The 27,752-nt window shown below is 39.9% G+C and overlaps 1 protein-coding gene across 2 annotated transcripts in view; it reads left to right on the plus strand.

Moving 5' to 3' along the window:
• Nucleotides 1-3,555: 3,555 nt before the first annotated feature.
• Nucleotides 3,556-27,752, plus strand: part of CRY1 (cryptochrome circadian regulator 1) — a 98,804-nt gene continuing 74,607 nt past the window's right edge. The window contains exon 1 of one of the 2 annotated variants that reach the window (XM_041757410.1): nt 3,556-4,591. In XM_041757410.1, coding sequence (XP_041613344.1) covers nt 4,434-4,591 — 158 coding nt within the window. In that variant the 5' untranslated portion in view covers nt 3,556-4,433. The remainder of the gene's footprint in view (nt 4,592-27,752) is intronic. The other variant, XM_041757409.1, reaches the window with a different exon arrangement.

A 27,752-nucleotide genomic window follows, 5' to 3' on the forward strand; every position in this document is an offset into this window, starting at 1 on the left:
AAAATCGCCTCTGCAAGATGGGGTCATGAGAGAACACAGTCCTTCAATTCAGAGGTTTACACACTTGTGTTTGTAGAGTCCTAGCATTTTAAAATAGTAGAGAAAACTTTGAAATCATCTAGTCCAATCCACTCATTTTATAAATGAATTAGTCAGGCTAAGAAAACTTAGGTGACTTGTTCAAGATCATCAACTAATTAATGGCCAGTTAATTACCTAGTCTCTTCTTCTTAGTCCCATAGTCTTTCTACCCCATGATGTTGGAGCCGACCAGAACTTCACATATTTTTTAAAATATTTTATTTATTTATTCATGAGAGACACACAGAGAGAGGCAGAGACACAGGCAGAGGGAGAAGCAGGCTCCCTACAGGGAGCCTGATATGGGACTCAATCTCAGGACTCTGGAATCACAACCTGAGCTGAAGGCAGACACTCAACTGCTGAGCCACCCAGGCATCCCTTTCATAAATTTCTTTTTTTTTTTTTTTTCCTTTCATAAATTTCTGACAATGCTCCTCATCCCTCCTTTATACCTTTAATCATAAATACTCACTCTGAAAATGAAGGTGAATGGTGGTAGCATTGAGGGACAGTATACATAAGTAAGTAAGGAGATTGGATTCAAATGGTTTTGGTTTTTCTTTCTTTTTTTTTTAAGATTTTTAAATTTATTTATTCATGAGAGACACAGAGAGAGAGAGGCAGAGACACAGGCAGAGGAAGAAGCAGGCTCCATGCAGGGAGCCTGATGTGGGACTTGATCCCGGGTCTCCAGGATCATACCCTGGGCTGAAGGAGGCCCTGAACTGCTGAGCCACCAGAGCTGCCCGGTTTTGGTTTTTCATCTTGTTTAACTACTTACATGTATTTCTGTGCTTTAGTATCTTTATCAGCAAAGCAGCCATAAGTTATTAATACATAATAATAAGCTGCCTCAGAAGATTATGAGGGTTAATAATAACCTAACATGCTTGGCACATAGTAGGTACTCAATAAATCATAGCAATTATTAAATGGTTACTCCTTCCATAAATAGATACATATTTTTTAAAGATTTTATATACTTATTTATTCATGAGAGACACAGAAAGATAGAGAGAGGAGCAGAGACCTAGGCAGAGGGAGCCTAGAAGCAGGCTCCATGCAAGGAGCCTGCTGTGGGACTCGATCACAAATTCTGGGATCACGCTCTGAATCAAAGGCAGATGCTCAACTGCTGAGTCACCTAGGCATCCCCACAAATAGATATATTAGAGTAACCTTACCTGTGTGCCATTAAAAACCCTTTAGTCTTTGAGGAATGCACTGCTGACAGTACTGACACTTTTATAGTAAGTCAGTATTTTTATGTGTAAATGAAAGTTACACACACACGCCCACATACAGCTGTCTGTTAGAAAAAATGAACAATTAGTAAACATAAGTCAACTCTACACAGATCAATATTCTCTCTCTCCATTCCACAATTTCATTTGGATGCTTGAAAGCAATTCTTATGTCTTTAGGCATCATCTACTTACTTTAAAACTACGTAAAGTGAAACATAAAACACTATTATTTTTAAAAGTACAATATACCCTGGAGAATGAGGCAATCCAAGTGGGGGCACAACTCTGTGTGCTACATCCTATGCATAGATGATGGATCTTTCAGCGTGGTAATTACCCAAGGCTCATCTCCATTGATAAAAATAACAAATATTTAATACTTTATAGAGAACAAAGGGTTTTCGTATATATAGCTTTAAATGCTCTTCAGAAACCAAAGAAAAGATGCTATGCCCTTTTTATGGCAGTAGAAGCAAGGTTAGGGAAGACTATCCAGACATTGGCTCACACATTGGCTCACTACATGATTAAAATTACAGTATTGTTGTATTAGTTTGCTAGAGCTGCTATAACAAAGTACCACAAAATGAGTGGCTTAGAACAATAGGAATTTATTGTCTCATCCTTCTGGAGGCTGGAAATCTGAAATCAAAGTGTTTCCAGGGTCATGCCACTTCTGAAGGTGCTAGAGAGGGATCTGTTCCAGGTCATTCTTCTAGCTTTGAATAATTCTTGGCTTATGGCACCATGACTCCAATCTTCACAAGCCATTCTCTTTGTGTGTGGGTCTGCCTCTGTGTCCAAATTTCCAAATTTATAAAGACACTAGTCATATTGCATGAGGGCCCACCTTAATGACATCATCTTAACTTGATCATCCATAAAGACCTTATTTCCAAGTAAGGTCACCTTCACAGGTACTAGGGATTATATGAATTTTAGGACACAACTCAACAATTGCCCTATCTTTCCTCCTTTTAACCTTGCTGGACACATTGATGGCAGAGAGTATTCATTCATTCACTCATTCATTCAATAAACATTGCAGTGCCTATGTATCAGGCTCTTTACTGTGTATTGATGGTGCAAAAAACAAACTGGACAGCCACCCTGTCCTTGAGAAGTCACACTTTAGAGGAAATCAGAGACACATTATTATGATAATAAATACTATTATTGAACACCTACTTCATGCTAGGTATTAAAGTAGGTTCCCTTCATTTACTTTTCACAATAGTATGTGGGGTGAGGTATCAGAGACACTCCTGGGGAGATGGGTGTCTGTCCTGAATCTGCTCTGGACGGCAGGAATATTTTTGCAAATTAGGTAGCACTTCATCTGAGTCTAAAGGCCTGTGCAGAAATACACTAGATAGCTCAAAGGTTGCTGTGGTGAGTAGCACATTCTAAAGAAGAGCATTTTATAAAGGAAAAAAATAGCACGTGTGAAGGTTAAGAGACATAATCGTAAAATCCACCAATGCTGAGGCTTTTGTCTATTTCCCTCGGGTTCCTACAGTGCCTGGTTCATTCAGCCATCGCTTAACGAATACAAGGGCATCACACGGCGAAAGGAATGCCCTGGCCTGATGCTCACTGTCGCTAGAAAGGTGGACCAAGGCCCCTTTATGAAGAGCCTTGTTAATCACACCAAGGGTGAGAAATCAGGGCTGACAGGTGAAGATACACATACAGCGCGAAGGGATTCCGCGTGCCTGGCACCCGCCCTGCCCATCCCCCCTATTCCCCAGAACACGTCCCCGGGAGCCACCCCACGAGGGCCAGAAGAATGGAGGTGGGGCCCCAGGGAGCCACCCCCACCCCGCGAGGGCCGGAAGAATGGGGAGGAGGGCGCCAGCATCACACACTCCGAAGTCGGGTTTTTCGGCCAAGGCTGCACTGAAGCACAAGGCTGCGCTTGAAGTCGAACGGAGCTTTCTTCTCTGCCTCCAGCGCGTCCTGCGCTCATTCCCCTTCCGGCTCCTCCGCCGACTCTCAGAGGACCCCCGGCTGCTGCAGGCCTTCCCGGAACGCCACGGAAGGAATCCCGGAGCGCGCTCCCTCCGCCGGCCGCGCCCTCCTTCCCTCTGGAACGCAGCGAGAGCGCACGCGCACCACCGGAGCCGAGCGCGCGCCCGCGAGCTCCCCGCATCCCCGTGCTCATCCGGGTCTCAGAGAACTTCAGCCAATAGGAGACGCTCACGGCCTCCAGGGGCGGGGTTAAGCCTTCCCTCACATGGGGCCTGTGGTCGCCGCGCGCGCTTCTAGGCGACCAGCTGGCGGAGCAAAGGGGCCGAGGAAAAGAGCTCAGAGTCTGAGCAGGGGTCGACGGCTTTGAGATCAAGCAGCTGCCGCCCCCTAGAAGCGACTGAATCGCGAGCCGATTCCTCAGTCGGAGCCTCTGTAGTAAACACACTTCAGAAACGTGAGGTGCCGGGGGTCACGTGGGGAGCGCGCCCTCCAATGAGGAGCCGGGGGCGGGGCCGAGGCCGCTGACGCGGCGGTGGCGGCGGAGTCACCCGGGCAGCCTCGGGACCGGTCACCGGCCGGCAACCGTCCAGCGGCCTCGACCACCGCCTCCGTGCTCGCTCCTCTTCCCCGGGCTGAGAGACTGCGTGGCCGACGGTGGCTGGATCTCCGCTCCTCCCTCTCGGTGGCTGGCCTCAGGCGGGCCGTTTTCTTCTCAGGGGCCGCCTCGGTGGGGCGAGGTTTCCGTGACGAACCTCCTGGGGCTGCCGGCGCCGGTCGAGGCCGTCGGGGCGGCTCGGGCTCGTGGAACGTGCTCACTGCCGGGCTCCGAGGCCTCGGAGCGATGCGCCTCGTGCGAGCGGTGGCGGAGGGCGCCGGCTCCTAAAGGGCGTCACACCCGGACTCCGCTGACTGGGCAACCTCCATTCATCTTCCAGCTGCGCCTCCAGCGCCCGCTCCTTCTGCGGCCCCCTCCTCGGACTCGGTTGGCCCTTTCCCCCGCTGCCGCCCTGTCCCCACTGCTTGGGTGTGGCGGTGCCCCCTGGGAGCGGAGGTGACGGGGATGAGCCGGCCCTTCCTTCCTTGACTATCTGGGGAGGGGGGACCTGGGCGAGGACCCGCCGCGCCCCCGGGATGGGGGTGAACGCCGTGCACTGGTTCCGAAAGGGGCTCCGGCTTCACGACAACCCCGCCCTGAAGGAGTGCATCCAGGGCGCCGACACCATCCGCTGCGTCTACATCCTCGACCCCTGGTTCGCCGGCTCCTCCAATGTGGGCATCAACAGGTGGCGGTGAGTGGAAATGCCGTGGGACCTGGGGCTTTCGGTGTTTAACGGGTCAGGGCTTGACCGGCAGCCGGCGGAACCTGAGAATTTAGACCCGGGGCCGCCGTCCTTAGGCCGTTTCGGATTAGAGGTGCCTCGGGTAGTACGTAGAATTGGCTTAGTAGTTCCCGGCCGGAGCGTGCTGGCAGCCTGGATCACCTTGGCCTTCGTGTGTGAGTTACGTGCCTCCGCGCCACTGGAAACTCTTCCCCTGGTTTTGTGGGGCAGTTCTTAGCGGTGGAGCACAAGAAACGCCCTCCCGGTTCTCAGTGGCCGCTGGATTGATGTTCTTGGCTTCTTGGCGGCTTTCGGAAGGATCGCGGCTTTGGGTGTTTACGTTTGTGTGTGTCTAGGTAACTCATAGTGTGGAGAAAATCTTTCATTCAGTAGAGGCACTTCCAAATCCACTTTTCTTCCACCTCGAGGTCGCCGTAGGAAAAGCAAGGCAAACATCTGGTTTCTCTTTGCTCAGCTGTTCCTCTCAACTCCTCCTTGTGGTTGACGAGACAAAGCACAGTTTTTCTTTCTAGGCAAAGTATAAAGCCTTCTAGGGATTAGAGCACTGAAAAAAAAAATCTTCCGACAAGCTTTATGATCTTTTCCTGAAATCCCAGGCTGGATGATTTTTAGGCCCCCTGGTGGAAATGAAAGCGTTTGTTTTACAGATAGGGTTTTTTTTTTTTTTTTTTTTTTTAAGATTTTATTATTTATTCATGAGAGACCCAGAAAGAGAGTGAGAGAGAGAGGCAGAGACATAGGCAGAGGGAGAAGCAGGCTCCATGCATGGAGCCTAACGTGGGAATCGATCCCAGGACTCCAGGATTACGCCCTGGGCTGAAGGCGGCGCTAAACCGCTGAGCCATCGGGGCTGCCCTACAGATAGGTTATTGATCACTACTGTCTACCAGGCACTGCTTTAAACACCAGGGAGGTAGCAGGGAATGAAACAGACAAAAATGCTTGCCCTTTTCGAGCACATGTCTCAGAAAGTCAAGTATATAGTAGTTTGAAAAAATTTCTCTGATCATAGTTGTGAATGGGGGGGGGGGGGAGGAAGGTGGACAAGAAACAGGAGGCTGTTGCATTCATCCAGGTGAGAGATGATAGCCGCTTGAACCATAGTGATAGTGGTGGATGTGGTGAGTAGTCAAATGCTGGGCATATTTTGGAAGTGAGAATCCGCAGTGTTAGCAGATTGAGTATGTGGTATTAAAGAAAGAGAAGGGATTAGGAAATTATTTCAAAATTGTTGGTTTGAGGACCTAGAGTTAAGTGAAGTTGTTTGCAGAAGCCAGTGGGAGGGTGATTAGAGTTCTCTTTAGGACTTGATTAAGTTTGAGATGTTTATTACACATCCCCGTAGAGATGGCAGATTGGCAGTTGGATATATTGGGTGCTCAGGACAGAGTTCCAGGCAGGACATATAAATTGGAAGGTTATCAGTTTGTAGATACCATTTAAAGCCATTTATTCGTTCATCCATTCATTGAACAAATATTATCATGCACCTACCACATGCCAGGCATTGTTTTAGGGCATTCAGCGTTAACAAAAATAGCTAAAAAATCCCTACCCTGTTAAAGTTAAATTCTAGTGGAGCCATGAGACTGTATGAGAACATAAGGAAGTGAATGTAGATAGAAAACAGAGTAGGTCCAAGGACTGAGTCTTCAGTACTCTAATGTATAGAAATTGTGGAGCTGTGGAAGAATTAGCATAGGAAATTGAGAAGGAATATCTAGTAAGATAAGAAGAAAACCCAGAAGAGTTTTGGTGTCTTAGAGGCCAAGTAAAGAAAATGTTTCCAACAGTGTGCTTTACCTATGTCAGGAGTTGCTGATAGGTCAAGTAAGATGAAGACTAAAAACTAAAAATCGTATTTAGGATTTTGAAGCCATTTATAGTCTTGACTGGAGTGGTTTCAGTAGTTTCTGGAATGCCAAAGAGAGACTGAGAAGAGAGAATTTGGGGGACAGTTCAGCCCTTTTAAGGGAGTTTTGCTGTAAGAGGATCAGAAAAATGATGGTTCCTGGATTGGGATGTGAACTCGAGAGGACTTTTTTTTTTTTTTAAAGATTGGAGAAATTGCAGTATATTTCTGTGCTTATGGAAATGATATAATAACTGTATATAAAAGCATTCATTAGCAGAATTGATGTCATTAATGCAAATTCTGAGAAAAGATAAATGTAATATATTTTAGTGTATTAACAGTATCTTTAAAAATAGAGTAATAATTCCCTTTTCATAAAATTGTTAAAGAGGATTAGATTAGTTAACAAATGTAAAATGCTTAAAATGTGACTGATAGTAGTAAGTGCTTTTTTTTTGTTATTTGCTACTAAATTGAAAGCCCTAGATGAGTAATATCTAATTAAATGTTTGCAGTCAATTTCTTCTAGAGTATTTGATAAGTTTATAAAATCTAGACTTTAAGCTTCTGTAGCATGGGGATTATATGTTGCTTATCTTTGTACACCCAGCAACTCACACTGTCAAATGAATGAAATATAACTTGTAAGCATAGTAGGAATAGTCCTATATTTTCTTTTTTTTCTCTCATATTTTCCTTTTTAAAAGATTATTTTTAACTATTAAATATTGGTCTTTCTAAAAGATGCGTAAAGATGGAAATAATGAATAGACTTTTTTTCTTCTAGAGGCTAAGTTATAAAAAGGTAGGGATAGAATTTTATTTAGTCTGTTCTCATAGCACCAAATTCAGTGCTTTTCATATACTTATAGCTCAGTTACTGTTTATTGAATGAAGTGACATCCAGGAGTCAGTAATTTTATACTTAAACAATTTTATTTATTTCTTTATTTACCATAGTATAATGGGCAATCTCCTTACTTGGCATTCAGGCTATCTGGTGGTTTCTATCATATTTCCTTCTGCCATTTCCTTCAGTCAGCAGCATTTCCTAGATTTTTGGATTTGATTTAATAAAATTTATTTTGCCTAAGTAAGTTAACAAAACTTTTTTTTTTTTTTTTTTTTAAGTAGGTTCCATGCCCAGCATGGAGCCCAGTGTAAGGCTTGAACCCACCACAACCTTAAGATGAAGACCTGAGCTGAGATCAAGAGTAGGTTGCCCAACTGACTGAGCCACCCAGGTGCCCTCCAGAATTACCTTTTAATATTGCCATCATTTCATTTAAAAAGGATGCTTTAACATTTAAAAAGAAAGTTTGAAGCACATTATTGGAAAATAAAGGATAATCCTTTGACTTGAATAAATTAAGCTTTATGAAAATTCACTTTGCCTTATCAGTGAAAACAGTATCTTGAATTTGGCATATTTAGGATTTTTTTTAATTTTAATTTTTATTATTATTATTTTTAAAGATTTTATTTATTATTCATGACAGACAGAGAGAGAGAGAGGCAGAGACACAGGCAGAGGGAGAAGCAGGCTCCATGCAGGGAGCCCGACGTGGGACTCGATCCTGGGTCCCCAAGATCACACCCTGGGCTGAAGGCGGCGCTAAACCGCTGGGCCACCGGGGCTGCCCCATATTTAGGATTAAATGATTTAAAATATTTCAGTTATGGCTCAGTCAGTAGAGTATGCCACCTTTTTTTTTTTTTTTTTTAAATATTTTGTTTGTTTATTCATGAGAGACACAGAGAGAAGCAGAGACATAGGCAGAGGGAGAAGCAGGGTCCTCACAGGGAGCCCGATGTGGAACTCAGTCCCTGGACTCCGGGGATCATGCCCTGAGCTGAAGGCAGATGCTCAACTGCTGAGCCACTCAGGCGTCCTGTAGAATATGCCACTCTTGATTTCAGGGTTGTGAGTTCACACTGCACTTTGGGTATAGAGCCTACTTAAAAGAATTTCAATTCTTTCCTTATCTCTTTTTAGACTTATACTACACAAAAACTTATATGCAAATATTCAATCATAAAAAGAAATGAAGTACTGATACATGCTACAACGTGGATGAAGCTTAAAAACATTATGCTGAGTGAAGAAGCCAGGCACAAAATTCCACAAATTATTTGATTATATTTATATGAAATGTCTAGAATATGTGCAGATATGTAGAGACAGAAAGTAGATTAGTGGCTTCTTAGGGCTAGGCAGGTTGGGCGAGCCGAGAGGTTGTAGCTAAGGAGCACAGGGTTTCTTTGTGAGGTGATGAAAATGTTCTAGAAGGTGATAGTTGCACAACTCTTTGAATATACTAAGAAAATATTGGATTGTACACATAAAAAAAAAATCTACCCACTCCTTTAAGGTCCAGTCCACATGCCACCTTTTCCATAATAATCTTTTTTATCATGTTGTCTGGGATGTTTTACAGTCTTGTGAACTTTTAGGCCATTTTTTGATATTGCTTCCCATATCACCATCAAATATCATTAAAAATAAGTAAATACTTCTTTAATTTGTAAATATTGATATAGTCCTCATATATTCTTTTTTCCTTCGTTTAACAGATTGCAACTCTTTTTCCTGAAGAGAAGGTACCATTTCATCAACCAAAAATTTATTTTTCATTCATGTTTATGGTAGGCACTATTTTGGTGATGGAGATAAAATAGTGAATAAGAAAAAGTCCCTGCCCTTGAGGTCCTTTTAGTACAGGAGGATGAAGAGGCAGTAAAACAAATATAATATGTCAGGTGGTAGTAAGTGTAATGGAGAGAAATAAAGCAGAATGTGAGAACAGAGACCTAAAGAAAGGGAGGTAAAAGGCTGTACGGATATTTACGGGGGAGAGCTCTCTCTGTATTCTCTATAGTTTCTAATATAGTGTCCCATACAAAGTAGGCATTTGCTAAATATTTTAAAAATTTTCTTTGTTAAGTCTAGGGTTTAGGAGTATGACAGTTGCTTCATTTAACTTTGATGCTAATGTGTATCTTAAAATTCAGAGAAATAATTTTCAGTGAGGGGATTATCTTTGACATTTAAACTTCAACATGTTTAAAATACAATTGACGTTATCACATGTAGATTCTCTTAATTTTCCGTCCAAATCTATAAACATACCCACATACCCATTCTTTCCTTCTACTGTCTAATTTTGGTAGAAGAAACATTGCTTTCCCTATTCAAAACTAGTCTCCAGCTATACCCCATTTTAAACTGCTTATATTTTTTACAACTTTATTGAGGTATAGTTGACAAAAATTGTATATATTCAAGGTGTATAGTATGATGCTTTGATATACACACATACACATATATTTTTTAAAGATTTTATTTATTTATTCATGAGAGACACAGAAAGTGAGAGAGGCAGAAACATAGGCAGTGGGAGAAACAGACTCCGTGCAGGGAGCCTGATGTGGGACTCAGTCCTGGGACTCCAGGATTATGCCCTGGGCTGAAGGCAGGCAGGCGCTCAACTGCTGAGACACCCAGGTGTCCCACACACATACACATATTGTGACTCTTGTTTTTTTTTTTAAGATTTTATTTGACAGAGCATGCGTGTTTGCACATAAACAGAGGGAGTTGGAGAGGGAGAAGCAGGCTCTCTGCTGAGCAGGGAGCCTGATGTGGGGCTCCATCCCAGGAACCTGAGATCATGACCTGAGCTGAAGGCAGATGCTTAACCGACTGAGACACCCATGAGAGGTGCCCCATGACTCTCATTTTTGATAATTTATTTTCTTATCATTTCTTTAACCTCTTTTTGGTTTGCTTCCAGTCAGCATATATAGATGTTTAAGTCGGGGTTCTGTAAGAACAAGAAAACCAATAGAGGAACAAAACCTACCCTTGAGTATGTTTCTTTCCTGCAACTATGTTTTTCAGTTCCTTTATAGCCAAACTTCATGAACAAGATATTTAATATTGGCTAACTTCATTTCTTTATCTTCTATTCAACCTTCGATCCACTCCTAGTCTGGGTTCCACTTCATCTACTCCACCAAAACATTTTTCAACCAAAGGATATTTTAAAATGTTTCATTCCTTGACCTTTTACTGTGTTTGGCACTTTTGACCACATTTTACACCTCCTCCCCCTTTGCACTGGTTAGAGGACCCTGCCCTGTTTTTCTGCCAAAGCTATTAGTGTTCTTCCTTGATTTCTCTTTTTCTGTTCAGCCCTTAAATGCCTCTTAGGTCTGTGATCTCCACTCTTTTTTCATTGTACATTCTTAGGCAGTCTCATCTCTCTTCAAAAAGTAAGTTACGGGATGCCTGGGTGGCTCAGTGCTTAAAGCATCTGCCTCTGGCTCTCTCTCTGTGTGTGTCTCTCATAAATGAATGAATGAATGAACGAATGAATGAATGACAGTTACTGTTTACCCAGAATTCACAAATCATCTTCAGCTCATATCTCCTGATCTCCAGATGTGCATCCATTATATATGAATTTCCTGCCTATTTGAATGTATTGTATTACCTTAAACTCAACTTGTTCAAAACAGAGACCATTGGGGCACCTGGGTAGCTCAGTCAGTTAAGCATCTTGACTCTTGATTTTGGCTTAGGTCATGATCTCAGGATTGTGAGATGGAGCCCTGTGTCAGGCTCCGTGCTAGGCATGGAGCCTGCTTGAAATTCTGTCTCTCCCTCCCCGTCTTCACCTCCCTCCTTCTCCTCTCTAAAAAAAATTAAAAACCACAGAGATCATCTCCATTATCTCTATCTCAAAACCAAACTGACTTTTCCTCTGTGTCTTTTTTTTTTTTTAATTTTTATTTATTTATGATAGTCACAGAGAGAGAGAGAGAGAGAGAGAGAGAGACAGAGGCAGAGTCACAGGCAGAGGGAGAAGCAGGCTCCATGCACCGGGAGCCCGACGTGGGATTCGATCCCGGGTCTCCAGGATCGCGCCCTGGGCCAAAGGCAGGCGCCAAACCGCTGAGCCACCCAGGGATCCCTCCTCTGTGTCTTATCTTCATATATAAAATACTACCATTTGCCCAGTTGTTCAACTGACAGATTAGATTGTCAATTATATTTAAATTTATTCAGAAAATACTTGAGTTCCTACTGTGTGCCAGTCACTTTGTTAATTTCTGTGGGTAAATGGAAGTCAATAGATAATTTCTCTGCCCTCAGAGAATTTACAATATAAAGAAGGATTTATTCAGAAATAAAATAATCATAGAAATACATTCTTCTGTCTCCACTGTCACTTTAGCACATACCGCCAACTTTTTTGCCTGGATTATTTGAGTAGTTTATGAATCATTGTTCCCCTTCCCCTTCTCTAATTCATTCTCTGTAGGGCTACCAGAGTGATCCTTTAAAATTGCAAATCTGTTTATGTCCTTTACTCTTAAAAATCCTTCAGTGACATTTCTTTACCTTTAGGTTAAAGTTCAAAAACCATAACATACTATAAAATCCTTGTATAATCTAGTCCTTTGCTTCTTTTTCCAGCCTTAGAGGATTGCTTCATTGAGGCATTTGAGCTGAGCCTTGAAGTATAAGATGAATCTGAATAATCACAGGATAGATGGAAGGAATTCCATCCAGGCTGAGGGAATAAAATTTCAGCCTAAGGAAATAACATGAGGGAATGCACAGTATTCTGCTACTGGTATAGTTGTTAGTATAACTGAATCCTATGGTGCATGAAAGAACAGGAGGTATTATATAGTACTCTGTTGGTTTAGTATTCTGGATGGTTTTGTCTGACTCAAACAGGCTTAAGCAGAGAGAGCTAGCTTATTGGCAGATGTAACTGAACAGTCCAAGAGAAAGTGGCTTCAGACATGGATTGGTGCTACGCCTCAGAAGATGTCTCCAGGACCAGATTTCCTGCTTTGCATCTCCAAACTTCACTTATATGGTTTGGCTTTTCTGGCTGTCCTCTGGTGGTGAAATATATCAATAACAATAGTAGTTATGGAAGTAAAAGCATATGCCTCTGCCCTAGAAGTTTTAGCAAAAGTATGTGGCACTTCAGTGTCTCTCCTATGACCAATTTATGAACCAGTCATTGTAAACATTTCTGTGAGCTGCAATTGTGTGCCTCATGGGTGGAATCAACTCAACTGGACTGAAGTAACTGAAGTAGAATGAGTAGAAAGTAGGTGGATGTCCTAAAACGATAGATACCTATTATGTAAGAACTCAGATCAGAAGGTGGGACTAAGTCAGAAAAATGTTGACTCCTGTTTGAAGAAATGTAACTTTGGCAGCTGAATAAATTATAGAGGAAAGAGCTGGTAGAGCAGTGTGGAGGCTTTATCAGTAGTCCATTGAAAGATAATGTAGGCTTCAATTAGAGAAAAGTCTATAAGGAAGGAGAACTTCAAGAGAGTGATTGTAGAGGTGTGATGGACACTTTAGGTGACTGTCTAAAAAAGGCAGTTTCAGAGAGGCAGTAGAATGGGAGATTCTCATGCTTTGTGTGCCTCTTTGACAATTAGCCATTAAGTTAGAACACAGGATTAGACCATATTTCGATGAGGAAAAGAATGAGTTTGGTTTAGGTCATTGCTGAATTTGAGGTACTGCTAAGATATCAACATGAGAAATGGAAAAAATAGAAGTTCACGTTTGGAGATTATAGACATTAGAACTGTGGATATGGGAATAATAATTCCTACATAATAGGTAAAACATGACTGATGATATTGGATAAAGTAAGATGCATCAAAATCTTGGTGGTTTCTATAAGATGAATAGAAACTGGTGAAGGAGACTGAGAATAATCAAAGAGGTAGAAAGAGAAGCCTGCCAAGTACTGCATCATGGAAATCAAAGGTGGCAAGACTTTTTCTTCATTGTGCTGAAGAAGGCAGGTTAGGATGAGTTTTGACAGTTATGTGGGAAAAATAATCAGTGACTTGGAAACAGATGGAAGAAATAACTTTGTGTCTTGAATGCTGGGCAGTGGACCCTCCAGGATATAGAGGACCCTCCAGAAATTGTATTATTCTAATTTAGGGATATGTACTTTTGTCCTTGATTGTCTAGACTGCTTTATAGCTCTGTAAAAAGAGATCAAAGACAAAGTGTAGATAAAAATTATGGAGCTGGCCAGTCAAAATGGCCAAACTAAGGAAACAACAGATATTGGTGAGGTTATGGAGAAAGGAGAACTCTCTTACACTGCTGGTAGGAATGCAAAATACAGCTACTCTGGAAAACAGTGTGGAGGTTCCTCAAAAAGTTAAAAAAAATAGTGCTACCCTACGACCCAGCAATTGCACTAATAGGTATTTATCCAAAGGATACAAACATAGTGATTCAAGGGGACACATGCACCCCAATGTTCATAGCATTAATGTCTGCAATAGCCAAACTATGAAAAGAGCCCAGATGTCCATCAACAAATGAATGGATAAAGAAGATGTGGTGTGTGTGTGTGTGTGTCTGTGTGTACGCACACATATATACTACACAATGGAATAGTAGCCATCAAAAAGAATGAAATCTTGGCCATTTGCAATGATGTGGATGGAAGTAGAGGGTATTATGCTGAGTGAAATAAGTTAAAGACAAATCTATGGTTTCACTCATATGGAAGAATTTAAGAAACAAAACAAAACAAAACAAAAAAAACATGAACATGGGGGAGGGGAAGGAAAAAAAATAAGACAATCAGAGAGGGAGATAAACCATAAGAGACTCTTAACTATAGGAAACAGGGGACTCCTGGGTGGCTCAGCGGTTGGGCGGCTGCCTTCCACTCAGATTGTGATCCTGGGATCCGGAATCGAGTCCTGTATCGGGTTCTTGCAAAGAGCCTGCTTCTCTCTGCCTATGTCTCTGGCTCGCGCGCTCTCTCTTTCTCTCTCATGCATAAATACATAAATCTTTTAAAAGAAAAAAAAAGAAACAGGGTTGCTAGGGGGGACATAGGTGGGGGCGGGTAACTGGGTGATGAGCATTAAGGAAAGCACTTGACAAAATGAGCAGAGTGTTATATGCAACCGTTAAATCACTAAATTCTAACTCTGGAAAAAAAAAGTTATGGTGGTGGGACAACTGAACAGCTACATGAAAAAGAATGAAACTGGGCTACTTTCATACATCATACACAAAAAGAAACTCAAAATGGATTAAAGACCTAACTGTGAGACCTGAAACCATAAAATTCCTGGAAGAAAACAGTAATTTCTTTGACATCAGCTGTAGAAACATTTTTCTGGATGTCTCTTCAGGCCAGAGAAACAAACCCAAAACTAAACTTTTGGGACTACACCAAAATAAAAATTTTTGCACAGTGAAGGAAACCATACACAAAACAAAAAGGCAGCCTAGTGAATGGAAGATGTTTGCAGGTAATATACCTGATAAAGGGTTTTTTTTTTTAATTTTTTATTTTTTTTTTATTTATTTATGATAGTCACACAGAAAGAGAGAGAGAGGCAGAGACACAGGCAGAGGGAGAAGCAGGCTCCATGCACCGGGAGCCCAACGTGGGACTCGATCCCGGGTCTCCAGGATCGCGCCCTGGGCCAAAGGCAGGCGCCATACCGCTGTGCCACCCAGGGATCCCTGATAAAGGGTTAATACCCAAATTTGTGAAGAACTTATATAACTCAACACTAAAAAACAAAACAATTTGACTAAAAAATGGTCAGAGGACCTGAATAGATAGTTGGTCATACAGATAACCAACAGGCACATGAAAAGATGCTCAACATCACTAGTCATGAAAATGAAAATCAAAACCACAGCATGATACCTCACACCTGTCATAATGGCTATAATTAAAAACGGGACTCAAATACAAAGAAGAGACTCAAATACAGAGAACATTGTGCACTATTGGTGGGAATGCAAATTGGTGCAGCCACTGTGGAAAACAGTATGGAGATTCTTCAAAAAATTAAAAATAGAAATCCAGATGATCCAGCAATTCCACTACTGGATATGTATCCAAAGAAAACGAAAACACTGATTCAAAGAGATGTATGTACCTCTGTGTTTGTTGCACCATTATTTACCATAGCCAAGATTTGGAAGCAACTCATGTGTCTCTTGATAAGATAAATGGGTAAAGGAGATGTGGAAAAAAAGTGGAATTTTACTCAGCCATAAAAAAGAATGAAATCTTGCCATTTGCAACATCTTGGGTGGACCAAGATAAGTCCAATAAGTCAAATAAGTCAGGTATGATACCATATGATTTTACTCAGCCATAAAAAAGAATGAAATCTTGCCATTTGCAACATCTTGGGTGGACCAAGATAAGTCCATAAGTCAGATAAGTCAGGTATGATACCATATGATTTCACTCATGTGGAATTTCAGAAACGAACAAAGAAAAAAGTGTCCAACAAAAAAGAGACTCAAATACAGAGAACAAACTGGTGGTTACCAGAGGGGGTGGGTGTGGAAGTGGGTGAAATAGGTCAAGGGAATTAAAAGTACACTTACCTTGATGAGCACTGAGAAATTTACAGGATTGTTGAATCATTACATTGTACACCCGAAGCTAATATAACACTGTGTTTAATTACACTTGAAATAAAAATATTTTAAAAAGTTAAGAATTAGAAAACTGATAACAAATGTTTCCTGTCCATAGCAATGCAAATTATTTCTGTTCATGTCATTCAAATGAATTTTGTAGCATGAGCAGTGTAACTCTCTGTATGGCAGATTCTCATTTTAACGAGTTTTAACATCTTATTGGTTCATTCATTATGAGTTAAGTAAAATCTCTGCCATATTCATTTAATAATTTTAGGAGAGTCACGATTGAGGGATTGATGAGTTTTTATGGGAGAGGTAAGACATAAGTTGGTTGCACAGATTCTGGACAGGCTGAGGAAAGTGAATTCTGGGCACATCACCAGACTTCTAGTCAAGACAGGGTGATAAATACGAAATAAGATATATAAAATAAAATGTGAGGCCCCACTGTAGAGTTCTTTGAATGACAGACTGAAGTGAGTTTAGAATTATCTGGCTCTTTAGATTCTTTGTTTTTTTTTTTAAGATTTTATTTATTTATTCATGAGAGACACAGAGAGAGACGCAGAGACACAGGCAGAGAGAAGAAGGCTCCTCGCAGGGAGTTCCACACGGGACTCGATCCCGGGTCTCCAAGGTCACGCCCTGGGCTGAAGGCGGACGCTAAACCGCTGGGCCCCCCGGGCTACCTGGCTCTTTAGATTCTAATCCTTATTTACCTACTGAGTAGCAGTGGTACTGATTTTGGGTAGGTCACTTGCCCTTCATTTGATTGATTTAGGAAACATTCATTAAGAGCCTGTTTTGCAAGGCACTGGGGGTACAAAGATGAAAGTCAATGTTCCTGCTCATAGAGAAACTTTCACACCATTAAAGGACAGATGATTAGAATATAGAATGTTAAATAGGACCTCTTAAAAAATATGCAGATTTTGGGAGCACAGAGGAGACAACCCTAGTAGAAGGAGAGGGAGAAAGTAGTAGAGGTGATTAGTGTGTGTGTGCGAAGGGGGAGTGGGTAAGAGGAAGGAGGGAGTGAAATACTGGTTTAAGAGGAGTTCCAGAGATTTTTTTTTTAAAGACTTATTTATTTATTTATGATCGACATAGAGAGAGAGAGGCAGAGACAACACAGGAGGAGGGAGAAACAGGCTCCATGCCGTGAGCCCGACGCGGGACTCGATCCCAGGACTCCAGGACAGCACCCTGGGCCAAAGGCAGGTGCCAAACCGCTGAGCCACCCAGGGATCTCCAGAGTTCCAGAGATTCTTGAGTCAATATCCTGATAAGAAAAAGAAAGTACCAAAAAAGCTCTAATATCTGATACCATTGGAACCAGCAATTAGTTATCTGAAAAAGGCAAACATAAAGAAGAACATACATAAGTGTATGTTAATTTGACAGCTTTTGATGTAAGACAAAATTCCAGATCTCAATTCTGCTCACTTCTTTATCCATATTCATTCCTTAGGTGGTCTCATTTAGTCACAAACTTGAATACCTCATGATTTGCTATCATGTGTTTCCTGCCCTGACCTCTGTCTTGAGCTCCACATCCCCATATCCAGTGTTTTTATTCGGATTCCAAATAAGTGTCTTCCACTTGGTTTTGCCTCCATCTTCCTCACCTACCATGGTTTCTCAGTAAATGACAACATTGACGTTGGTTCTCTGAAAATACCCAGGAGCCATCTTTTTTTCATTTCTTTTTTCCCTCAGAACCTCATGTCTAGTCCTTTGGCAATTATCATGGCTTTTCCTTAAAAATAACTTTCTTACCCTTTCAAATCTCACCCTTTCATTGCTGTCATACTATCGAAGTCACCAATATTTTTTTTTCCAGAACATTGCAATAGCCTCCTAACTTCTACTTCATTTTTATACCTGCCTTCCCAGTCTGTTCCACGTGGAAGCCAGAGGAATATTTTAAAAACCTTGATCAGATCAGGCCATTTCTGTGGTCAGCATCTTCCCATCGCTTCCACGGTATTTGTATTTTCTGCTTCTCTACCTGGAATATTATGTCAGACCTTGGCAGGGCTCATCTCCTCAATAGACTTTCTCAGAGGGACTTTTTCTGACCATCCTATGTAAAGTAGTTGTCTCTACTTCTATATACTTCCCACTTTTCCCTTTATGTCTCCTTGCCCTGTTTTATTTTCCATGGCATCTGTAACTACCTGAAATTATGTATTTAATTACTCCTTTAGCAGATTACACAAAAGAGGGATTAATTCATTGTTGCTTCCTCATTATTCATTATTGGCTCTTCAGCCCTATAATAGTGGTTCTTAGTTGTTGGTGCAGAGATGCTTATGGGCTCCTGAGATACTTTTAGTTAAGCCAAAACTGTCTTCATAATAATATTGACATTATTTAATTTTTGAAACTGTTGCTCCCATGTGTATACCCTAAGTTTTCTAGAAGCTACATGATAAGTAGTGACATTATTGCAGCCATGGCTAATGGAATGTGTGCTGGTGTAGTCTTGGGTTTTAGTTTTCTCAGCTTTAATTTCTCACGTAAATAATTGGTAGATATTACCTATAAGATAGCGCTCTTTGAGATTATTCAGTAATTTTAAAGAATATAAAAGGTTCTAAGACCAAAAAGTTAACATAGATGTTCCACATGTACTTGGGGGTTGAGTGTATAAGTGAATATTGTTCTGCTGATTTTATTGATGGAGTTTCATGTTGGCTGTCATAAATTACACCCATAGTCTGATATGGCCTATTTTTTTTTAAAGTTGCTTAAAACCTTAAAGACCCCTGTGAAGCAAACTTGAGTACAACATTTCTTTAGTACATTTTTTCTTATGATTTGTTATAAATTAGAAACATTTTTAGTGATTCACCTATTATCAAGCCATTTTGAAGTATTCAATTTAGTTTTCAATAAAACAACTTTTTTAAAAAAGTTGAAGTATAGGGCAGCCCCAGTGGCTCAGCAGTTTAGTGCCGCCTTCAGCCCAGGGCCTGATCCTGGGGACCTGGGATCGAGTCCCACATTGGGCTTCCTGCGTGGAGCCGGCTTCTCCCTCTGCCTCTCTCTCTTTCTCTCTGTCTCTCATGAATAAATAAATAAAATCTTAAAAAAGAAAATTGAAGTATAGTTAACATAAGGGTTACGTTAATTTCAGGTGTACAGCATAGTGAGTTGACAAAAAAAAACTGCTTTCTTTCTACATTCATTTAATCAGTACATACAAAATTTAATTACATGATTATAGTTAAGTTCAACTGACATAAGCAGGTTTGACTCTTGATATGCCTAGAACTTTAACTGATTAAAACAGGAATCAGATGTACTAGAAAGTGATAGCTTGCTTTTCTCAAGCTGAAATTAGCCTTGGCCATCAGTCAGTGTTGGGTTCTGTTTTACAGAGGATTTAGAGAGATTTATGATTTCTTTGATGGTAATAGGAAAAATAATTATTAGTATTATTAAAGATGTAACTACAGGTTTTTAAGTCTGACATTTTATTTTAAGATTTGGCATTTTAAAACTCTCACATATTTTTGTTTTGGATTGCTTATTTGTTTTAATTGGGTATTAGGGTTTCCTAGAGATAAAAGAAGGAAAAATGCTATTTTAAAAAAGGGATTCTATTGACTCTAGCTACTTTTGCCATTTTTATCTTTTTTTTTTAAAGATATTATTTATTCATGAGAGACAGAGAGAGAGAGGCAGAGACACAGAGAGAGAAGCAGGCTCCAAGCAGGGAGCCTGATTTGGGACTCCATCCTGGGACTCCAGGATCACGCCCTGGGCCAAAGGCATGTTCTCAACCACTGAGCCACCGAGGTGTCCCATTGTCATTTTTATCTTATTCCATCTTTACCTCTCAGTAGCAACCATAACAACAAACTAAATATCTTAAAGACATTTGTAGTGTCTTTAATTTTTGCTGTTTCAAGTGATAATGGCCAGCAGGAATTAAAAGGCTATAAATTTAATGATTTAATATTAAATTATTGTATAGTGTATACATGCTGGAGAATGTGCTTGGTTTCAGCTCAGGTTATGATCTCAGGGTCTTGAGATCAAGCCCCGAGTGGAGCCTGCTTAAGATTTTCTTTCTTCCTCTCCCACTGCCCCTCTCTCTCTCCCTGGCTTTTGCACATTCTCTTTCTCTCTCTCAGAAAAAAAACAAAAACAAAGTAAAATAATAAAATAAATATCTATATGGTTTTATAATACACTTATGTTTTTTATACATAAAAATCTTTTTTCTGTCTAGAATTTATATTGACATATGATGGTGATTTCCTCCAAAATGGTGGTCGGTCATTTGACTACTACTAATATCCCTACTGAACTGTTATTTCACTATACAGTAAGTTTTTAAAGTTTTGTGGTCTAATTCTAGGCTATTTAATTTTCAAAAATGTTTTTCTGATGAAGAATGTAATAATTATAAATAATTCATATAATATGAAGAAAGGATCTCTACAATATCACTCCTAAGAAGTATACTATTGGTAGTAGTTTAAAAATATGAATGCAAAAAAATATGAATGCATATAAATATGTGGCATATTTATGTGTTAATTTTGGCATCTCTTTTAAAAGATGCAAGTAATTCATTGGACATTCCTTTGGGAGTTAATTTTGTTAGGTTTGTGCTGATGCGATCCTGTTTGTTAGCCTTGTAAAATAAAATTGTAACTTTATATCCTTTCTATGCTCCCTAACAGAATAAATAGCAGAGATTTTATGTTCCTTAAAGGTTTGCTAGAATTCACCCATAAAGTCTTTCGGGTTTGGGGTTTGGGGAGCAGAATGATTCTTTTTGTATTTATCTCTGGGAACCTGCACAGTTCACACATTAAACTGTCCCATGTCAAAATGCTTATTGAAAGGATGAATTTAGCTTTTATTTTAGTAGCTTATGACTCTGTACTCTATTTTTCATCTTTCTCCTGTGGACAGTTTATTGGATCTAGAGTTGATACCTGACCCAAGCTGTACCATTTGGAATTTGGAAGTTTTGAAGAGGCACACAGAGACTCTAGGTGGTTGGTATTGGGCCTTGACACTGAACAGCCATAAAAAGCCAGGAATCTTAGCATAGAAAAGTGATTGTAGAAAGAGGAAAAAAAAAGGGGGGGGGGGCACACATGTAGAAAGGAACAAATGAAACCATTCAGTTTCAAAAAGGAGCAGGAATAAGGGATTCCTAACGTTGTAGAATCCTTAGCTTGACTGTACTCCGTGAACACAGGTTGGTGAGATATTCCAGTATTTTTCCAGTACCTCTTTTTTCTTTTGCTTGACTTAGTGTGAGTAGATTTCTGTTTATTGCAGTGAAACAACTCCTGAATTAGATTATCTTGTTATACTTTTCAATTCTGTTGGTGTTTATTAATTTTCTCAAGTTTTCTTTTCAGTCAGTTTGGTAATTTAATAATAATTCATATTTTCCTAAGATGTCTACATTTAATCTAGTCTTACATTTTCATATGGATTGCTAAAGATTATGCCCCATTCTTTTCTTTTAATTATCACCAGAATTGCTGTTCTAGTCCCCTTTTTACATTTACTATGTAGGTATTTGTATTTTTTTCTCCTTTTTGTTTTTTAGTTAGATTGCCAGATGCTTTTCTGCTTTACTGATCTTTTGAAAGCACAATTCTTTTTTTAAAAAACATTTTTTATTGGAGTTCAATTTGCTAATATAACTCAGTGCTCATCCCGTCAAGTGCCCCCCTCAGTGCCTGTCACCCAGTCACCCCAACCCCCCACCCACCTCCCCTTCCACTACCCCTTGTTCATTTCCCAGAGTTAGGTGTCTCTCATGTGCTGTCACCCTCTCTGATATTTCCCACTCATTTTCTCCTCTCTTTCCCCTTTATTCCCTTTCACTATGTTTTATATTCCCCAAATGAATGAGACCATATAATGTTTGTCCTTCTCCAATTGACTTAGTTTACTCGGCATAATACTCCAGTTCCATCCACGTTGAAGAAATGGTGGGTGTTTGTCATTTCTAATGCCTGAGTAATACTCCATTGCATATATAGACCACAGCTTCTTTATCCTTCTCTTTCGATGGACACCTCGGCTCCTTCCACAGTTTGGCTGTTGGTGGACATTGCTGTGAAACCCCAATTCTTACAGAAGAAATACAGAATATTGCCAGAGTTACTTTTACAAAAAGCATTAGGCCTAGATGGTTTCATAGTTGGATTCTACAGAACTTTAAGGAGTATGTAACTTTGGTGCTATGAAAAGCACTGTTCTAAGCATAATAAAAGAAGAGGAATCTGCAGTCCAATATTATTTAGGAATAAAATATATGTAGTTATCAAATAGAATACAAAGTCATATTTAAAAATATATATTCTATGTGCATATTGAAAATTCAGGGATAATTCAATATTGGAAATGCATCGATACAAACCTCTATACTAACAGAGCAGAGAAAAATCACAAGAGCATCTTCATAGATGCCAAGAAGACTTTCGGTAAAGTTCAGCATTCTCCCTTTTTTTTTTCCTAAGTAGGCTCATACCTAACATGGGGCTTGAACTCAACAACCCTGAGATTAAGGGTTGTATGCTTTATCAACTGAGCCACCCAGATGCCCCCAACATCCATTCTTAATAAAAAAACTAGTGCTAAACAGAAATAGAAGGTTATATTTAATTAATTAATTAAATTAATTAATTAGTTATTTAAAAAGTGGGCTCCATGCTAGGTGTTGGCTTGAATTTATGATCCTGAGATCAAGGCATGAGCTGAGATCAAGAGTTGGACACTTAACCAACTGAGCAACCCAGGCGCCCAAAGTTTTTTGATATGGCTATATAAAAATACCAGCTGAAAAGCTAGCATCATGTTTAATGGGTGAATTTTGGAAGAATTTTTATAGAATTGAAAACAAGATACAGATGCTTGCTATTATCATTGTGCTGGACCTAATGCAGTCTAAGAGGCATAAAATTGGAAGAGAAGGTAAAATTATTGCTGTTTTTACATGACAGTTATATACATGAAATATCCAGTTAACTGAAAAAGGGTTATTAATAATAAAAGAACTCAGTGATGATGTAGGTACAATTTTTCTTAACCTTAAGAGCAGGAGGTTAAACTAACCTTCTATTCAAGACACATCATCATCATTGGTATGTATAAGGTCTCTCTCTTAGTTATTTTCTTTCTATAGTTTCTTTAGTTCTCGTTTATATTTATCTATTTGAATTTCCCAGGGATCCCTGGTTTGCTCAACGGTTTGGCGCCTGCCTTTGGCCCGGGGCCTGATCCTGGAGTCCCGGGATCGAGTCCCACATCGGGCTCCCTGCATGGAGCCTGCTTCTCCCTCTGCCTGTGTCTCTGCCTCTCTCTCTCTCTGTCTCTCATGAATAAATAAATAAAAATCTTAAAAAAAAAAAGAATTTCCCTTCCCCCTTTTAAACAAATGTCTTAATATTTGTCTATGCTATTTTCAGAAAGTAATTGTATAGTGTGTTATATTGTTTATATTCTAATGTGTTTATCTTTTTGCATTTGTGTTTTTGCAAAACAGGTATTGTTATCCTGTGTGTACTTCTTTTTAAATTCGCATAAAAGTTACTGCATTGTGTATCTTATTCTGTCTTTTTTCCATAGGCACCAAAATTTTAAGATCTACTCATATTGGTACTTTTCTTTTTCTTTTTTTTTTTTTTTTTTAAGATTTTACTTATTTCAGAGAGAGTGAGGGAGAGCATGAGTGGTGGAAGGGGTAGAGAGGGAGAAGTAGACTTTGCTGGGTAGGGAGTCCAAAGTGGGGCTGATCCCAGGATCCTGGGATCATGACCTGAGCCAAAGGCAGACGCTTAACTGACTGACCCACCCAAGTGTCCTCATGTTGATACTTCTAATCCATGGTTTCTTCTTCTTCTACTTTTTTTTTTTTTTTTTAAGATTTATTTATTTATTTTACAGAGTTTGAGAAAGTGAGGGAGAGGGTGCAGGGTGCTGGAAGGGGCAGAGGGAGAGGGAGAGAGAGAATCTCAAGTAGCTTCCCTGCTGAGCATGGAGCCTGATGCAGGGCTCCATTTCACTACCCTGAGATCATGGCCTGAAACGAAATCGAGTCACTCAACCAATTGAGCAACCCAGGTGCCCCAACTAATCCACTGCTTCTTATAACTGCATGGTACTTTATGAGATGTTTACCTGGTTTTACCTACGTGTTATCTTAGGAATAGCTACCTATTGATTTCCAATTTCCTGACATCACATACTGTGTTGCAGTGAACATCCTTGTACATGATTCTGTGTAAGAATTTCTTTGGAACCTTTATACATATGAATGGAATTGCTGGGTTATAAGATAGGTTTTATTTGGTTTGACTAAGAAATGCTGAATTGCTTTGTCCAAAATAGCCAAATCAGTCTGTATTCCCACTAGCAATGAATGAGTGTTCTTACATTCTTATATCCCAACATTTAAAAAATATCCAGCTTTCTAAAATTTACCAATCTAATAAATGTAAAGTGATCTCTGTGTTTAATATATCCTTTTGTGGTTACTAATAGTTTTGAACATTTCTTGTTATATTAGCTTTGGAGATTTTTTTTAAAGGTTTATTTATATAGATTTTATTTATTTATTCATGAGAGACAGAGAGAGAGGCAGAGACACAGGCAGAGGGAGTCTGGGATCGCCCTGGGTCAAAGGCAGGCGCTAAACTGCTGAGCCACCCAGGGATCCCTTTTTTTTTCTTCTGTAAATTGCTTTTTAATAGTCTTGTCCATTTTTCTTTTTTTAAACATTTATTTATTTATTTATTTATTTATTTATTCATTTATTCATTCATGAGAGAGACACAGAGAGAGAGGCAGAGACACAGGCAGAGGGAGAAGCAGGCTACTCGCAGGGAGCCGGATGTGGGACTCAGTACTGGATCCTGGGATCAGGCCCTGGGCCTAAGGCAGATGCTCAACCGCTGAGCCACCTAGGCATCCCTGCCCATTTTTCTTTTTTTTTTTTTTTTAATTTTTATTTATTTATTCATGAGACACACACAGAGAGAGAGAGAGAGGCAGAGATATAGGCAGAGGGAGGAGCAGGTTCCATGCAGGGAGCCTGATGTGGGACTTGATCCCGGGTCTCCAGGATCACGCCCTGGACTGAAGGCGGCACTAAACCACTGAGCCACCAGGGCTGCCCCCTGCCCATTTTTCTATTGATGTTACTGTCTTCTAAAATTTTGTTTGTTGGAATTTAAAAATAAATCTATATTAAATGATACAAACATGATCAACAGGCACATGAAAAGATATTGAGCGTTACTAGTCTTTAGGGAATGTAAAGCAAAACCATAGTGTAATACCATTTTGCACCAACTAGCTAGGATGGCTATAATAAACACATTTTTAAAGGAAAATAAGCATTGTTGAAGATGTGAAGTCTGAACTCTCATGCATTGCTGGTTAGAGTATAAAATGGTACAGCCACTGTGGAAAAGTTTGGTAACTACAACTACCATGTGACCCAGCAATTATACTTTTTTTTTTTAAAAAAAAAGATTTATTTATTTATGATAGACATAGAGAGAGAGAGAGGCAGACACGGGAGGAGGGAGAAGCAGGCTCCATGCCGGGAGCCTGACGTGATACTCGATCCCAGGACTCCAGGATCATGCCCTGGGCCAAAGGCAGGTGCTAAACCACTGGGCCACCCAGGGATCCCCCAGCAATTATACTTTTAAGAATTCCAGTAGAAATGAATAACAGTCATTGAAACAAAAATTTGTACATGATTGTTCGTAGCAGCTCTGTTCACAATCACCAAAAGATGATAACAATCCAGATATCTGCCAACTGATGAATAGACAAATGAAATATAATATATCCATGCAATGGGATATCATTCACCCATTAAAAGAAATGAGTCTCACTACGACATGGAGGAATGTCTGAAGCATTATGCTAAGTGAAAGAATCCAGACACAAAAGATCACATATATGATTCCACTTATATGCAATATCCAGAGTAAGTGAATCCATGGAGACGGAAAGCAAGTTAGTAGTAGCTTGGGGAGGGGGAATTAGGAATGGAGAGTTATTGCTTAATGGACAGTTTCCAGTTGGGATGATGAAATGTTTTGGAACTAGAGGTAATGATTACACATTATGAATTGAATTAAATGCCACTGAATTATACACTTTAATATGGTTATCATGTGAATTTTATCCCAAAATTATAAATAACTTTCATATGTATCAGAGACTTGAAAATATTTTGGCTAAAGGGCCAGATGATAAATATTTTAGACTTTGTGGGCCATACAGTCTTTATCACAGTTACCCAATTGTCCTGTTGTAGCATGAAAGCAGTTCTAATAAAATTTTATTTACAAAGCAGCCGTGGGATGGATTGGCCCATGAGCCTTAGTTTGCTGTCCCCCTACTATAGGTAAACAACCAGTTAGAGTCTTAAGAAGAGAAATCCCATTTACAGTAGCAACAAAGAGATAATAACACCTAATAATAATTTGAATTCAGATACAGAGAGATTAGTGATTGGGTCTTTATTATTCTCTGCCTAAACTCTTGTTTTCAAATAAGGAATGAAGATAAGCAGAAAAGTTACCAGTTCATGACCCCTGAGACTTCCTTAGTTGAGAACATTCTTTCAAGACTCAACGAAGAGTGTAGTTTGAAGCTTTCGAAGTAGAAGAGGCAACAAACCTATGATTTTAGTCATCGTTTAGTTTCAAGATTTCTTAAAGAGAAATCATCTTCCTCCTCTTTTTCTCTAAACTTTTCCAACTTTCCCTCCCCGTATTAGTCTGCAGTCTGGAATCCCGCTGTATAGATTCCACTTCTCTTCTCCTAGAAAGGCTTCAGGAAAGCTTACAGTAAATTCCAGGTGTTTCAGTGCTTCAAAATATAAAAAACAAAACTAAAACTTACAGAAGAAAACTCTGGGGGTAATTTTAAAAATTACTATAAAGTAGGTATACCTTTCTTACTTATGTTTAAGATTTTATATATTTATTCATGAGAGACAGAGAGAGAGAGAGGCAGAGACACAGGCAGAGGGAGGAGCAGGCTCCCTGTGGGGAGCCAAATGCGGGGACTTGATCTCAGGACCACGGGGTCACATCCTGAGCCAGGCAGAGGCTCAAACACTGAGTCACCCAGGTGTCCCAGTAGGTATGTCTTTCTAAAGTGCAAACCAGAGTCATTTGCCATTCCTGGTTTCTCTGTGTTTTGCTTTGTCGGCTATATCTTTGTTTTTATTTTTTGTATGCCTCTTATAAATAGTATGTAGCTAAAGTTTAAAAAAATTTTTTTAAAGATTTATTTATTTACTTAGAGAAAGAGTATGCATGAGTGGGAGGGGGAGAGGGAAAGGGAGTGGGAGAAAGAATCTCAAGAAGACTGAGCTGATGTGGGACCTGATCTCATGACTCTGAGATCATGACTTGAGCTGAAACCAAGAATCAGACGCTCAACTGACTCCACCACCCAGGTACCCTTGTAGCTGAGTATCTTTAACCTGATTTGAATTTTTAATCTTCAGTAGCAAAATATGATCCATTCACATTTGGCAGATTCAGTTCCCTATTTCAGGGACATTTTCTTCTAATGTATGTTTGAATATTTTTTTCCATTCCATTTGTTGTGGTCACTGCTTGGAGTTCAGTAATTGAATTGGCTTTGACTTCCCTATCTTTTTTATGGTTTCAGTTATTTCATTATTTTTCTTTCAATTGTAACCTACTTATTGTCTATGATTCCTACATGCATTTGGATATGCTGAGGTTGATTGGATT

This window comes from Vulpes lagopus, chromosome 5, assembly GCF_018345385.1.
Source record: "Vulpes lagopus strain Blue_001 chromosome 5, ASM1834538v1, whole genome shotgun sequence".
Classification (NCBI taxonomy): Eukaryota; Metazoa; Chordata; class Mammalia; order Carnivora; family Canidae; genus Vulpes; species Vulpes lagopus.